Genomic DNA, 16,189 nt, shown 5'->3' on the forward strand with positions numbered 1-16,189 from the left:
AGGGAAATCACCAAAACTGCTGGAGTCTAGCACTTCAGGACAGGAACAGAATACACCGGTTTAGACATTTCAAGAAAAACACCTACATGTAAGGAACAGTACAATGTGTTTAAATTAATAAATGCCTAATTTTTAGCAATTTAAAGACATTTTTGGTAAAAGGACATTTTTTTTTCTGCTGGACACAACAGCATTTTTATAATAGTGGTAACACTTTGTTGTGCCATTCAACCATTTTTAGTAAGGCTTGATATTAGCTATCGAGCTGAACTAGGTTAATAATGATTGTATAAAATTCAATGAATAGATGAAATGCATATTAACACAAAACCTGAGGATGTGATATTGAACTGTGTATATTGTGGATGTACCATGCCTTACTCACTTCACAAAAAAGTAAAAAAGGTTTTTTAAAGTGAGGGAAAAAGTTATTTCAAATAAATAAATAAATAAATAAATAGTAACATTAAGCAGTGTAGTTTATATGATGAAGTTACTCAAAACACTGATGTGTTTTACAGATGGTGGAGAAAAAAAAAATCTATAGTGTTTATACTGTTATGTCACACAGATGTCCAAAATGTTTTGATTTTTTGGGATTATTTTTATTGCAGAACAGTCGCATTCACAAGCAGCAGATAGTTTAATATTTTTAAATTACAAACGGAAGGAAAGCTGTAGTTGCTGAGTCAGGGAGAGTTATGCATGGGGCATAAGGTGATGACAGGGTGATGAAGCTAGTTACACATGACAACTACAGATAAATCAGTTACAGCTGTGATTTACAGATCGTGCAACCTATTAATCTGAAAAAAAAAAAACAAGCACTTGGACCTCTTCAGGTCACTACTGTTCTGCCTGAAATGAACAAAGGACATTTTTATTTCAAGTATGCATGATAGTACCCTTGTATTGTAGCTGCTAATATTGCCACCATTAAAAACAAAACATTACATCAATATACAACCTAATATACAACAGACAGAAAGTAATCCTTAAAGATATACACAAGTTCATTAAAGAATGAAACTGGATGTGAGACATCTGGTCCCAAAGACATGGTCTACAGAGAAGAGTAGATACAGTTCATGACAAATGGGCATCAATGGCTATTGCACAACAAATAAGAGTACAAGGAGGAGTCCCCTTCACAGCAGGATCCAGCTCCTCCATTGCCTGTCTGATCTGCTGGTTCACTATACACCGATCAGCCATAACATTAAGACCACCTTGTTTCTACACTCAGTCCATTTTATCAGCTCTGCTTACTATATAGGTGCACTTTGTAATTCTACAATTACAGACTAGTTCATCTGTTTCTCTGCATACTTTGTTAGCCTAGAGGAACAGCTTTTACTCTGTTCCTCTATGGTCAGGACCACCTCAGAGCAGGTATTATTTGAGTGATGGATCATTCTCATCATACTCCGACACGGTGATGGTGTGTTAGTGTGTGTTGCGCTGGTCTGAGTGGATCAGACACAGCAGTGCTGCTGGAGTTTTTCAACACCTCAGTGTCACTGCTGGACTGAGAATAGTCCACCAAACAAAAACATCCAGCCCCAAGCATTCTGAGGGCAGCGTCCTTTGATCACTGATGAAGGACTAGAGGATGACCAACACAAACTGTGCAGCAACAGATGAGCTATTTTCTCTGACTGTACATCGACAAGGTGATTGATCAGTATATGTAGAGTCACTAAGAAATCGCGAAGATTTGAACGGGTAATTATGTACTTTGGACATTAGGAGTTCTCAGAGAAAGCCTTGTGTGTGTTGGGGAAACGTTGAGAGTTGTAGTCTGGATCTTCATTAACTCTTTTTTTCAAGTCATTCTTAACCTAAGGAGGTTAAAAAGACAAATCATTTTAGCACATCCAGCACTCATATACACAACTATTCAAAAGTTTGGAACCATTGTTTTAGCACAAGATGTGTTAAAAAATTAAGCAGCATTTGGATCCCTCATCACCTGTTGTGTATAGGCCTCCTGCAGTTCTGGTGTCTCCAGCTCCCCTTGCAGGCTGTCCGGATTAGTGACAGGGCGCACTCCTACTGATCTGGCAGCACGACTCACAGCCTCAGAGAGGGAAAGGTGTGGTCCCTCACCTTGAGCAGTCTATCAAACACAGCACAGAGCAGTATGACGATGAAACACACACATGCACAAGTCATATCTGCCTTTACAACATTAAATACTCTATTATATGATTTCCTGACTGTACTTTAAAAGGTAACTTACTGCACACAAAGAAACAAAGCACCAACCTTCCTCCTCTTGGCTGGCATTCCTTGAAGGTAAGCATCAGACAGTGGAGGTTGAGCCTTCATTTTCCTCTGAGACAGCATATCATGCCTAATGATGGGCACCCACTCCTAAAACATGCACGCCATTCTGTCAGTCATTCAGTAGAACATCAGGTATTAAGGTGGCTGTGTACTTCAAACAGCAAAGGAACTAATTACAAAAAAATATATCAAACACTCGTAAATACACTCAAAAGAACTCCTTATATCTCATACTATTACATGAGATGCTGCATGTATCGAAATCTGCAAGTGGAACTTGCAGCGCTCCATGCAATCATGTCTCATTTTGACCAAATGTAGATAGGGTGAGGTCACTGCATTTAGGTGTTCCTATTGGGGTCCTGCACAAACCACACCATACACACACAAAACAACTGTATTTCTTTCTGAAAAGACATCTTTCTGCTTAGAAATCTCTTAATTTGAAGTATGCAACCGCATTATGTGAGAATTCCATTCAAAAGTATGACAGGGGAAATACTCAGTGACATGCTTACGGGTGGCACAGACGCTGCCCATGGCTCCATGTCCGCACCAGAGTCCTCCCTCCCAGCAGCTGCTATTCCAGCTGGTCCTCGTGTCTCCCCTGATAAGGGCCTGTGAGGGGGGGTGAGATCTACAGGTGGTTCTCTATTTTCGGCACTTTCTCCTGAAGATGCTATGGCCTCCTCTGCAGTGGTGGCAGGAGCTGGAGACAGACCTTCTTCCATCTAGAAGTCACAGTGAAGAATCACTATTGCAAGATTCAATACATACAACACACATACAGGACCTGAATCCATATTTATCAACACATCACAAAGGAAGAGTATCACTAGCAGGCAAAGTGTTATGTAATTGTGCATCAGTATATGACATCCAGACATGAGCCTGTCCAGCATAAAATAATTAAGTGACTTAACAGTGCAACAGTAGTGTATGACATCCAGATGCGAGCTTGTCCAGCATAATCAAAGACAGATACCAGGCTATATATTAGCCTGGGCTAAAATTGATTTATATTTCTATAATCTTGTAAAGTGGGAAAACATTTCATGAGGATGTCAACACTGGACAGTCTTACACTTGCTACTTTAAATGGGCAATATCCTAAATTTTTCAGGTTCACTTATAATGTTTGTGTGATTTTATGTACAGTCATAATCAGCCATAATTAATTTTTTACATGACTGGTTTCCAACTTCTCTTTACAAGGTTATTTTTGCTAATATTGCTATTAGGACCAATATATGTAAATGAGCTCTGCTCTGACTGGCTGCTCTGAATTATGCCTCATTCGGTCTGAAATCCTCCTTATAATTTCAGTGTGAACAAGAGGGGTTAATCTGCTGTGAGCTGAATAGCTGTATGTATGCAAATACTTTTTTTTTTTTTTTTTTTTTTTTTTTAAAAGGGGAGGCTATCCTACCCACCCAGAGAGAGCGAGGCCAATTGTGCTCTCTTGAACTCCCTGCTATGGATGGCTGTAGCATAACCAGGGATCGACTCGCGATCTCCTGGCGATAGGGCCAACGCTCGCGCCACTCGGGAGCCCCTTAATACTTTGGGTTTTATAAGATCACAAAAACATGGAATTCAAAATGGGCTTTCACAGCTTAGTTCTCATAATGGACTGTAGGAGTGAACTATAAGTGAAGCTTATAGTTTTCCATGATGTGGGCCCTTTAAGGCAGAGGTATTCAATCTTATCTGCAAAGGGCCAGTGTGGCTGCAGGTTTTCAGTCCAATCAAATGAAAGCATACTACTACATTATACATACTGCACTACTGAATGCACCATTATTTGTAGTGTACTACTATGATGAACTATTTAGTATGGTAGTATGTACTGCTGGGTGCATTTGCTGGAATGAAAACCTGCAGGCACATCAGCCCTTTGCAGATAAGACTGGACAAACCTGCCTTAAATGGCTTATGAAAACAAGTTGACATCTGAACTGAAACTTAAAATAATTAAGATTTAAGTTAGGCTCTGTGTTATACACACTGAATAGCTATGAATATCATATATTAGTATATCAAAAGGTAGCACAGTGATATACTGATATACTCATTAAATGTTTCTAGTAGCAGAAAATCAACTACTATTTATGGATGGTACGCCTATATTTTCTGGTGCTCAGGGTAAAAAAAAAGAGATTGTCTCCACTCTCACCATTATTTGCTGGATGTTGCAAACTGAGCTAGATATAACCAATCACCCAGTATTCGAGGCCCACTGTTGACATGGTTTTCTTAAAGTTTACTTAGGGGATAATAACAGTATATGGCAGAAAAATGCTTTATGTCTGCATGAGTAATCATGACTGTGGCCTTCTAAACAAGAGCAATTAATTTAGCTGTATACTTGTCAAATCAATTGTGCATTGTGTCCAGCTATAAAAAAAAAAAAAAAAAACACAGCTAATCATGAAAACTGTTAACATTTTTGTGCTCACCTCCACATTCTGGCTCTCAGTCTGCTGGACTGCTTGACTATCTGACTCCACTCTCACAGAGTTGGGCTACAGGTAAACAATAAGAACAGATTTATAGATATATTAATGAAAATATGTACACAAATGATAGACTTTAGACTAAATGGTTACATAAGTTTTGAGGGGAGCATTCACATTAGAAGCTGACCTGTGTATATATAACATAATGCTGGATCTGGTTTTCTGTGACTGGGTTATGGTCCAAGATCACATGGAGTCTCATAGACATCATACTGGTCAACCAGTTCACTAGACTGGGATTCACCTCTGCAGACATCCTCCTCTGCACATACATGCACACACACCAACAGAGAACTTTTATCAACATGTGTCTTCAGTTAAAAACAAAGAAATACAATACTGTGCAAAATTCCACCCAATTTATTAACTACCATTCCATATAGTGCTATTCAATTTTAAGATTATGTGACCCTTATTACTCCCCACAACGGGGAAATTTCACTTTCGTATTTAACACATACGTGAAGTGAAACACCACATGCACACTAGTGAACCCACAAACAACAATCTATGGGCCAGCACAGAAAAAAAAAAGATGCCCGGCAGTTAAAAAAAAAAAAAACTACATAAAACAATTTATTTTATTTAGAATTCCTTTAAGTATTCAATGTCTATTCTGTGTTGCAGTTTTGGCATATTTTGAATAAACAAATGGTCCCTTTGAGTCAAAGCAACATGTAAAGTAAAAATGGAATAAAAACCTAGCTGGCCCACAGATTTGCTGATTTGCTGAGTGGTTAAGTTGTACTTAAATCATGAAAAGCAGAAAATGCTACTGACTTCTAAGACTAAACATTTGAAGGTGTGGAAAAATATCCCTACAGATTTCTTTGAAAAACTAAAAGAAAGTCTTGAAAACAATGGACATTGTAATAAAGGCAGAGTGTGAACACACTAGATGCTGAAGGTGCTCATTGCACTGCTAATGATTACATGTAGTTGTTAAGGCTTCAGTGCAATTTCTGTTAAATATATATGTTTTCCAAAAACTGAATAACTTATATTTATGGACATTTTACTACAAATTACGTAATATAGAGTGGTCCCTAGTGGTCAATTTGTACAGTACTATACTTAAGAAAATTAACTGCACTCTGACCGCTAATGCTTAGTCATTTAAAAAATCAATTATATATATATGCAAGACAAAGAGTGTAAACTAACAATTCGGTGGTTGATAACTGCAGTAAGAGCCCTCTGCTCTCCTCTTAAACAGTACAGATTGAGGGCCAGGCATTCAAACAGACCCTGAGTGCACAGAAACAGCAAGCGAGGACCAAAAGTCTGATCTGGAAAAAGAGAAAATAGTCATTTAAGCACAAAATCCTTCACTCCAGAATAAATGAGCTAAGGCTGAACAATTTGGAAAAATATAACAATTACAATTTATTAACCAATGTCCTGATTGCAATCATTTCCTACAAAATAAGATCAAGCCCTGTTAGCCAAGATCACCAGCAAATCCAGTTCTTCAGACTTTAAACTTTGATAATTAATTAGTATTTTGTGTTGTGCCAGACTGCCAGGTATGATGTCACATTTGGTTGCTTCTTGGTTGGTCTGACTCATCTAAATGACAAGTTGTTAGGAAAACATTCCTGATCATCTGTAGTATAATAAAAATGGCAGCTCTTGCGATCTGAAATTGCAATTTTGATCTTTTAAATTGCTATTTTTTTTATATAAAAACGATCAATCTTTTAGCCCTAACGTGAGCATTTCTGTGGATGGAGCAGTGTGTACCTGTACAGCGGAGTATGTGCGTGGCCATCTGTGTGAACTGCTGTCTGAGGAAGGACATGTTAGTCTGAATGATGTCCACCCCCTCTCGCACTGTAACTGTAGACTGAAACACACAGGCCACAGAAAACATCAGGCTTACTGAGTTAATGGTTTGAACTGACAACACCTGCATGAGTTAAATATAGACTTACGAAGCTCTCAGCGATATACTCCTCCAGTCCATTGATGAGATCTTCAGCAGCAGTCTAGAAGGGAATATTAAGACCCTCAATTAAACCAACATATAATAAATGAGACAGTGCTTTTATTATGCGTCATGACTGGTAGTATATTTGGGGTTTTGAAGTGATTCTGATTTCTGTTTAATTCTGATTAATGATTCTGCTTAATCATTCAAGCAGTGTTGGGGCAGTAAAGAAATCCTTTACCTTGGTGTACTGGTGTTATAAGTATGTGACCCAATCAGTGACACGTTCCTTTAAGCAAAAAGAGATCTACGTCTCTTCCACATTCGTAGGCAGCACAAGCCTCAGTAAATGTCTGAAAAAAGACCTTCCTCTTCTATAAACTTTACCCAGGGCATGTAAATGACTTTCAAAATGTCAGAATCATATACTGCCAACAATAACCAGTATTTTCTGGCTTGCAGCCAGGTTGTGCACACTTGATTGCACATGTGACTGTAGATGAGGTTCACACATTACCATCCCACTGCTATATGAAAGAAAGAAAAAAAAAGAAAGAGAAATAAAAAGGTGTCTTTCAAAACTGGAGCCAAACTGGAGCTTTAGCTGTAGATGTTGCTGCACAAATTTGTACAAAAAAGAAAGAACAAAGAACAAAAAAAAATCTTTCAATCAAGAAACTGATTTTAGGGCTTTTCTTAGTCTTATACCCTCTCCTGTTTTTCCTTGGTCCAAACAGAATACAAGTGGTCATTTCCAGCACAAATGAGAAAGCTGCCACAATATTCACAGAGATGCTGCTCCAAACCTGGCCGTAGTGGTGGTGAACAACGACCTCAGACAATATGTGATGATTTTTTTCTCCAACAATCCCTTTACCGTGTTTGCTCTTATTTTGGATCCACTTCCTGAGTTTTCTCATGCTCTCATTGGTAACTTCTCACCCCTGAACCTACTACTTGTTGTAGACGTTCTCACACAACAAGATTCATCGCTGAGAATTTCAAACACACTTGAAAATATGTGGGCATCTGCAACTACGCGCACATTAGGAAAATCGTATCGTTAAACCTATTACACTCCAAGAGTCATCATGGGTGTGCACTGCAATTAGTCACCAGGCTGGGTGATTTATATAGACTGCAAAAAAACTTCCACTGGACAGACTTACGGCAATGTTGGCATCAGTGGGCTCTCTGCCCTGTAGGTAGTGCTCAGTGAAGAAGGCTGTAAGTTCAGGCTGGATACGACTCAGAGGCTGAGGATTGCCATGTAGTAACAGCACCATGTCCACCATGGAGAAACTCTGACAGACCAGAGATAACAGGTCTCCAAAAAAGCCTGCCGGAGAGACAAGAGGAATATAAGACTCATATAAAACCAAAAGCTAACAAAAGTGTCCCAGAGCCATCTAACCAATAGAGCCTGATTGGCATGTCTAAATGTAATGGCTCCTGATTCTTTAAAATGATGCAACATAGCTCATTTAATTTATATTGTGCAGTTTCCACTCACAACTACTTACCCACTGCATCGCCAGTCCCAGGTGTGAAGAGGTTGCTAGTCTGGGACAGCCTCTGGATGAACTGTGCAATGCTTTCGCTGTTGCCCTGGCCAGCCCCCAGAGAGCCCATCATGGTGGACAGCACACCTTGCACAATTCCTGTGAACAGCTCTGGGCTCAGTGTTTCGTCTCCTGCACTGGGGGGCTGAGGAGGATTTGGGGGTGATGGTGAGGGGCCAGAAGGAGCAGCAGAAGGAGGCGGAGGCTGCTGGTTTGAGGGAGTGAACACAGGCTGATTGGTCTGGAAAAAAAAGTAGTGAAATCTAATGAAAAACAGAGAAAAAAATGAAAAACAACAAAAAAAAAAGTATAATAAAAATCGATGAAACGCTGGGTTTGCTGAAAAATAAAAAACAACAAAAAAAAAAAACTCCACAAGAAGGGACAGTTCATTCATAGCATTTATATGCAAATAGAGTTCAACTTTACTGACCTGGATGAAATCAGTTAAGCCCTGAATGAAGGCAGGGACACCAGGCACAGTCACAGTGATGGAAGGTGGGCCTCCAGAGACATTCCCACCTACTCCAGCTGCACTGCCCAAGAGAGAACCTAGGAGCTGGCTGAGGTTCCCCTCTGTGCCTCCTTCCTGAGACTGGCCCATGGAGGCTGTACTAGTGGTGTGAGTGGATGTCTGGCCAGATGTGTTGGCTGATGTGGGAGGAGGATTTGAGGAGGAAAATGCAGAGGAGGATGAAGAGGTAGAGAAAGAGAATGAGTGGGATGAAGAGGTAGTAGACATTTGGTCACCTAGGAAGAAAATGTATCAGTTAGTTTACAGCACTGACTTCATGCCAATCTGTCCCAACTCCAAATAATTAAGTGATACCGTTTTGATCCCACAACCGGGGAAATTCCATCTCCGCATTTAACCCATCCATGCAAGTGAAACACCACACACACACTAGGGGGCAGTGAGCACACTTGCCCGGAGCGGTGGGCAGCCCTATCCACGGCGCCCGGGGAGCAATTGGGGGTTAGGTGTCTTGCTCAAGGACACCTCAGTCATGGACTGTCGGCGCTGGGGATTGAACCGGCAACCTTCCGGTCACAGGGCCAGATCCCTAACCTCCAGCCCACGACTGCCCCAAATGTGGTGCTAATTCAACTATATGGACTCAATCATATACAATGGTACACAACACTGTACTATGCCAGATATGCAGGTCATTATAAATTAAGACACTGATTTATGTGAGAACTTTTAGAGACACCTAGACAGGAGTTGCCTATGGAATGCATCTCACCTGTGTGCATCGGCATTAACAGCTGCCCGACCAAACCACTCACCATCTGAGTGAGAGGAGAGGGTGCCACAGGGTTGCCCTAATGATAGAATTAAGTGTTGTGAAGAAAGCCATAGATAAAGAGAGGAAAAAAAGAAAATACTGCTTACTTCAGTGTTGGAGAGATATCAAAACCAAATGAACTGGAATTATCCATAAAAATTTCTCACCTGTCCAGGCTGATGGCTGGCTGTGGGGGGCACAGTTGCTCGCAGGTTGATGGTAGTACCTCTAGTGCCTGCAGGCTGGGGAATGCGTGGAGAGAAGGAAGGCCGAGTGATGACTACTCTGGCTTGGGGAGGGGGAGGAGCAGCTGGAGCTTCTCCATTATGGGAAGTTGCGCCAGGAGCACCAGCCTGTTGCCCATGGTGGCCAGTTGAGGCTGCAGTAGCCATGGCAGCAGCCTGCTGAGAGATCTGATGCACAATGGCCTGCATGAACTCCGGAGGCAAGCCTGGAATATGGATGGGTGGAGTGGTACCTTTGGAGAAAAGAGAACACGTATTAAAAAATAAAAATATAAGCATTAAAGAGGAAACGCATGTTACTACATTGGGAGAAACCTACACATGATGTGTACCGTACTACTGCTACAATCAACAGCAACAAATAGGTTTCTTGGAAATAAGCCATAACTGAGAGCACAGTCCCCATAGCTTGCTGCTTTAAAACCTATTAACATCAGCATGTTTGCAGTTGGTATTCACTATGAGGAGCAGTGGACACTGACCAGTCTGTCCAGCAGCGTTGGGATTCTGTTGGCCTGGGGCCTGAGCTCCACTGCCTGAATCTGTTGCACAAAAATGCACAGATCAGTGCCTAGCATTGCACTACTGCCCCCCAGTCCAGGTCTGAGAGCATTCCCCTCTGTAGAGATTCTGCTCAATGAGGTCAAAAGTGTTACAGACAATTGTGCCCGTACTGTCATGCCTTTACACTCTGTAATGAGTTCATGTTCAAAAGAGTTTCTCACAGACCAGGAATGGACAGCTGGGCTCAAATATAGTGCTAAAAACACTGGGGTGTTTAAGCTGAAGGCACACACAGCTTGCAGAGACATACCATCCAGGTTCATCTGCATCATGACCACAGGCTCCATGGTCTGATGAGTGATTCTGATCACTCGAGGAGTCCCCTGACCAGGCTGCTGATTGACCCCATTTGGTGGGGAGGGGGGTGCCTGAGCCTGACCCTGCTCTTCTGACTGGCCAGGTGGTTGAGATGTTGGAGGCTGACTCTCACTTGCCTGTCTGCCATTAGACGTCATGGTAACAGTAGTACCGATGTTCATCTGTTGAAAACAGATATGTCAGTAACATAGCATGGGAGAAAACCACCTTGAAATGGCAATCATGTTATGAACACAATAACCCAACTAGGTTCTCAGTTTAAGAGCTCTAAGTTCTAAGAAACTGGCCTAAATCAAAATGTTTACAAGAGCTGCATATGTACACACACACACACACACACACACACACACACACACACACACACACACACACACACACACACACACACACACACACACAAATCAAGATCAGATCAAGCTCATTTATTTGACCAATGGCAAGACCATCGTAACTGACATCGTTAGCTTGTTACACGTATACTGTCAGTGTCAATATTAACCATCGCCCTTTTTTTTTTTTTTTTTTTTTTAAATTCATGACTGCTAACAAGAATATTTCCAGATTTTGTTTAATGTGTATTATGTTGCGTGATTATACAGTCAAGTAAATTTGATGGACTACATTGATTATTGTGTTATACCTATTTGCATTTTAAACTGGGTCACACTTATCTTTTCGTTAGCCATGGAACCTTTTATGGCTGTCTGTGTGGGCTGCAAGCGGAAACCCTGATCAAATGCTTTCTATTTCTGGCAAAAATCTTTCACACGAGGGACAACTTCTTCTTTTCTCAAAAGTGCACCCATCTCACCTTTTGTACCTTGTGTTTGTTTTTCAGTGGCAAAAAGCGGTCATCACACATGTGACAATGCAGACAAAAAATGCAAAAGCTCTGTGTGCGAGTCCGTGGAAAGATGCATTCACACGCACAAATCTGTCGTAAAAAGTCAAATATGTTCTCCTTGATTCACACAGGCCAACTAAGACTCAGACTATGAAAACTGAACCATGCTGTTTACCTGACCATATTTTAGTTATAATAGCGGTCTTAAACCACTACTGAACCATTAGTGTGCATGTAAACAGAGTAAAAGTTCACCGGTATTGGTATATGGGGGAGTCCACTTTGCAGCAGAAGAGGGGAGGCATAGTGGGACATGGGCCGAACTACATGTAGGTGGCGAGGAGGCTGAGCAGCCAAATTGCATCGAAGATCACTCAAAGCAACCAAGGTGTTGCCTAGGAGACGAAGAGATTCTCCAACCATATTGAGGGTGCGCTGATCTTCCTCACGCTCTTGTGTCTGTCACAACAAAGGGGCAGAAAACATATTTACATTTTCAAGCTAAATAAAACATTCCTTCAAGGAAATGTTATACAAAATGGCACTGCAGTGACTAAAGCATTATCACTGCAAAGGAGGCACTGCAACACATACATTGTTGTTGTAATCAGCTAAACTAGCTGCTCCCAAGATGGAGTGAGTTCTCTCCATAAAGGGTCGGAGTCTTTCCTCCACTCTCCGCACCTCTGAGAGAACCTCCACCAGTTCCAATGGGCTTGGGTGACTGAAAGCAAAGACAGAAGAGAAAAAAAAACGCTATAGCTTTTTATCTACATCTTGGTTTACCAAGTAAATACAATTGCATACAACGTTATAGCACAATTACTGTACAATGTAGAACCTTATAGTAGCATACTGTACAAATCAATATCCTGCAACCTTTAGATAAACAATATGCAGGAACAGAGAGTTTTTTCTCACTTGGGTCCAGAGTGAGGAGGTCCCTCTGTCTGTGTGGAGGCAGAAGTAGAGGAAGAAGAGGCAGGGGCTGAAGGTGGGGAAGTGTCCATTGGTTGTGCTGAAGAAGAAGAGGCTGTGGAAGTTGACTGGGAAGTTGTAGAACCCTGCTGGGTAGATGCTTCACTTGGTTGGCCCTGAAACAAGACTCAGGAATTCAATACAAACTGTTCTGGAATCCACCACAAAGGCTCAAGGCTCATTTAAATAGTTAAATGTTGCTGGGTGTAACAAGAAGGCAATACCTCCAATCTGTGAATCAAAGTCTGAGTCTCTCGCAACAGGTTTTCAGCCAGCTGAAGCCTTATCCTCGGTTCACTCTGCACTGACTGATCCAAGTTGATATGCACGTCCACAGATCCATTGCTCTGTAATTGAGAAACATCACACATTACCTAAAGCTCTAATCATGAACTGAAACAGTGTCACCACCAACACATGTAGCAAATATACTAATACTTCAGCCACATATACACACAGAGCTGCGTGATAAGGTAAAAATGTAATATCATTATACTTCTTGAAGTATTCTCGATACATAAGCCACAATATTTCCTTGCACTTACACTGAAAAAGCTGGAACAGACAAAGTAGTTTCATATACAAAAAGATACCCAAAATTATGAAGCCAATGACTTCTATTCATTTCATACACAATGCTGCATTAGATCCAATTAGATCCAATTACTCTTTGTAATCAAACACATAGCTGGCAAATACAGAAACTGATCAAGCATTTTGTGATGTAATTTATCCCTATAACTATAAACACTGTAATGCAACCCAACCACACATACACATTAGGTCTGAGTTTCTGTTGCTGCAGACCTGGAAATTGTATTGAATTGCAGTGAATTAAGAAATAAATTATTCTTTGATAAAAGTGACTGTCACTGAAAGAAAAAAGACAAAATTGTTACAGTAGGTCTTCAAGGAGATATAAGAATAGGGCAACTGAGCAAGATACTATGGCCTTTTTGACAAGTTGCTTACCCCAGTGCTGGTGTTGACTCTGGCGTTCCTCCCAGCCTCCCCGACACCAGCCATCATCTGCTGCACAGACATCTAGAGGATGACACAAACATTCCTTATAATAATGATGCAAGCCACCCATATTATATGTACTTTTTAAAAAAGCATGTCTGATGCTTGCATTACTGCTACGAATGCACGGATCATTAATTTTTATAACAGATTCTGATTTTTTTTTTTAAACAGTCAAACTAGGCTCACAATGTGTGGGATAAGTTAACACAGGAAACACACATTTACAGTACTTATTATTAACCCAGATCATAATATAACATAAATTTGCTCTTTAATGGACTGAATTGCCATTTTATAGTAGTAAATAAGAAACAACTGACTATTTAGCAGTTACTGATATTTTGGCATAGGTGGCACAGTGGCATTCAAATACAGCAAAAGCACAGTTGCCTGGCTCATGTTATTTCAGTGAAAACAGAAATAAAACAAATAACTTATCAGGTGACTGAGTGTGTGTTTGAAGCAAACACACCGTGTATCCCTAGTGACTATACCACAAGCACGACTATAAAACTGCATGCACACACTTACTAACAAACTCTCTCATGTGAAAAAGGCCTAAGCTTGGAGAGGTGGTAACCTGTATCTGTTGGGGGTCCATGATATTAACAGGAAGGTTAAAAGTGCCCAGCATGACATAGCTGTTGCCATTGCGGTCATGTGGAGCCCCTTGAGAGGTGGAAGTAGAAGAGTGAGAAGAGCTGGATCCTCCCTCTGCTCCATTCGAGGAACCAGGAACTGCACTTCCACCACTGCCAGACTGAGTAGTCTGAGGAGGAGCCCGCTCCACAAGATGAATAACTTTGCCATCAACATCTGAGAAAGACCAAGAGTGAGAACATTGCTTATACACAAATCTCACATTCTTCACAATCAGAGAGTCTTCCAACTGCAATGCCACAGACTGTGGATTAGATGCAAGTGTCCAATCAACGGATCTTGACTGCAAACAGTGGGTAGAGGGAACTGCAGTTCAGAAAAGAGTTACTACATATATACAAATACTTACTGTATTCTGTCAGTGTTCTCTCATCCTGCAGCACCCTGCCCTGGTATATCAGCCTCTGCTTATCCACAGGGATCTCAACTGAGGAGGCAATATGCTCTTTAAACTCCTTCACTGTCCACTGAGAGAATGAGAAAGGTAATTAGTCTGTCAGCCACAAATAAAAAAAAATTCCACATCTTATTTTGGCACAGCAAATGCTTTTTTGTTTGAGCCTTGCTACAATGCATTAAGCAAAGATGAAAATCTTAGAAAGAACTGATCTCAGCATGCTTAACCAGGTTTCATAAATGAAAGGGTCCTATCAAGATGTGTTATTAAGTGGCTCTGTCATTAACCTCACCTCTCCTCGGACAGTGTAGCTCCTGCTCTGTGAGTCCAGAGTTTTAACAGTAACCTCAATAGTCCCTGGCTCCTCCATGGACCCTGTACTGTGGAGGAACACATTTTTAAGTGTGTTTAAGTGGATTAGACAGAAATTAGGTGTACACTCTTAACAACATTGTTCTTAACTGGTATTTTAGTAAAAGCAATGGTTCTATTTGGAATTATGAGCTCTATATGAAACCATTTCATATTTAAATGATTCTTTGCGTGATGAAGTTGTGTTTTAGACTGATGGAGGATGTGTACAAGCTTGACACTGTAACAGTAGCAGAATCTTTCTGAAACATCTTCAAAAAGGTTCTATGTAGAGCCATATACAGCATATTCCCCATCAATCTGAAGAACAATTACACGGTGCAAAGAACCATTTAAGCATGTAACTAATGGTTCTATATAAACCTGGTGGTTCGAAACAGAACCACTGCCTTTACTAAAGACCCTTTGAAGAACCATCTTTTTTAAGAGAGCACCACAACGTTACTACTCCTGCGTTCTTGTGTACACAAACACACACAACGCCCAGGGTTTAGCACCGCCTCCAGAATAGACGATAGCAAATATCACACAAGACTGAGCGGCAGTACATCAACCCCTCCGACCTACTCAGACACTGGAAAATGACCTCGCTCACCAGTTTAGCGAACTGATGGAGCGATGAACTGAAGTCAGCTTCTTATTCGCCTGCTTCTCGTTCGAATTTTCCCGTTCCACCTTAAATGCTGCAGCAGTGTGAGGCGCCAGAATGTAACTGCTGCACCACTTAAGGTGGAACGGGAAAATTCTAACTAGCTAACAAGAAGCTGGCGAATGGGAAGCCAACTTCAGCCTCGTTAGCTCGCTAGCGGAGTCGGTTTTCGTATCACTCTCGCTGTGAGTAACTGGTTATCTTTGAACAAAGCGGGAACGCTTATTTCCTTTTATCTAATTCGTGTCGGTGAAATACCTTGTCTTACTCCGCTTCGTGGTAAATCAGCGTCGTTATCTCCTAATCCCAGTTTATCTGACGCCAGCTAGCCAAATTAGCTAACCAGCTAATCCCGCACCGTCTCCGAGCAACGTCAACCTCACTGTTGGATGGGTCTGCGCACACATTGCGCAGACCCCGTTATACGAACGTTCAGCAAAGCAACGCAGGGAGGAAGAGCGCGTTTGCGCAAATGTGTTTCTGCCCAACCGCCCCCAGTGCAACAAATGGAAGTGACGTATCCGACTATGCTGTTGTTTTTTTTCTT

At 41.2% G+C, this 16,189-nt stretch overlaps 1 protein-coding gene across 4 annotated transcripts; it reads right to left on the minus strand.

The window, feature by feature from the left end:
* Positions 1 to 581: 581 nt before the first annotated feature.
* Positions 582 to 16,080, minus strand: bag6l (BCL2 associated athanogene 6, like). Of its 4 annotated transcripts, none has more exons than XM_017708647.2 (25): positions 15,901 to 16,078; positions 14,914 to 15,001; positions 14,574 to 14,691; positions 14,145 to 14,380; positions 13,511 to 13,582; positions 12,763 to 12,885; positions 12,482 to 12,654; positions 12,155 to 12,284; positions 11,816 to 12,019; positions 10,649 to 10,877; positions 10,317 to 10,376; positions 9,757 to 10,067; positions 9,548 to 9,626; positions 8,734 to 9,050; positions 8,262 to 8,541; positions 7,908 to 8,077; positions 6,743 to 6,796; positions 6,552 to 6,654; positions 5,973 to 6,097; positions 4,936 to 5,070; positions 4,749 to 4,814; positions 2,808 to 3,020; positions 2,269 to 2,376; positions 1,973 to 2,119; positions 582 to 1,841 (listed from the first exon to the last, which is right to left on the minus strand). In XM_017708647.2, the coding sequence occupies exons 2-25, from the start codon at positions 14,989 to 14,991 to the stop codon at positions 1,746 to 1,748; spliced, it is 3,627 nt and encodes a 1,208-aa protein (XP_017564136.1). In that variant the 5' UTR covers positions 14,992 to 15,001; positions 15,901 to 16,078; the 3' UTR covers positions 582 to 1,745. The 4 variants fall into 4 exon arrangements, 3 of the variants coding, with proteins under 3 accessions (XP_017564136.1, XP_017564138.1, XP_017564137.1); XM_017708649.2 differs by having other exon boundaries at positions 1,746 to 1,841; positions 8,734 to 8,951; positions 15,901 to 16,080; XM_017708648.2 differs by lacking the exon at positions 10,317 to 10,376 and having other exon boundaries at positions 1,746 to 1,841; positions 15,901 to 16,079.
* Between the last annotated feature and the right edge of the window lie 109 nt (positions 16,081 to 16,189).

The sequence above is a fragment of the Pygocentrus nattereri genome, chromosome 27 (assembly GCF_015220715.1).
Source record: "Pygocentrus nattereri isolate fPygNat1 chromosome 27, fPygNat1.pri, whole genome shotgun sequence".
In the NCBI taxonomy this organism is placed as follows: domain Eukaryota; kingdom Metazoa; phylum Chordata; class Actinopteri; order Characiformes; family Serrasalmidae; genus Pygocentrus; species Pygocentrus nattereri.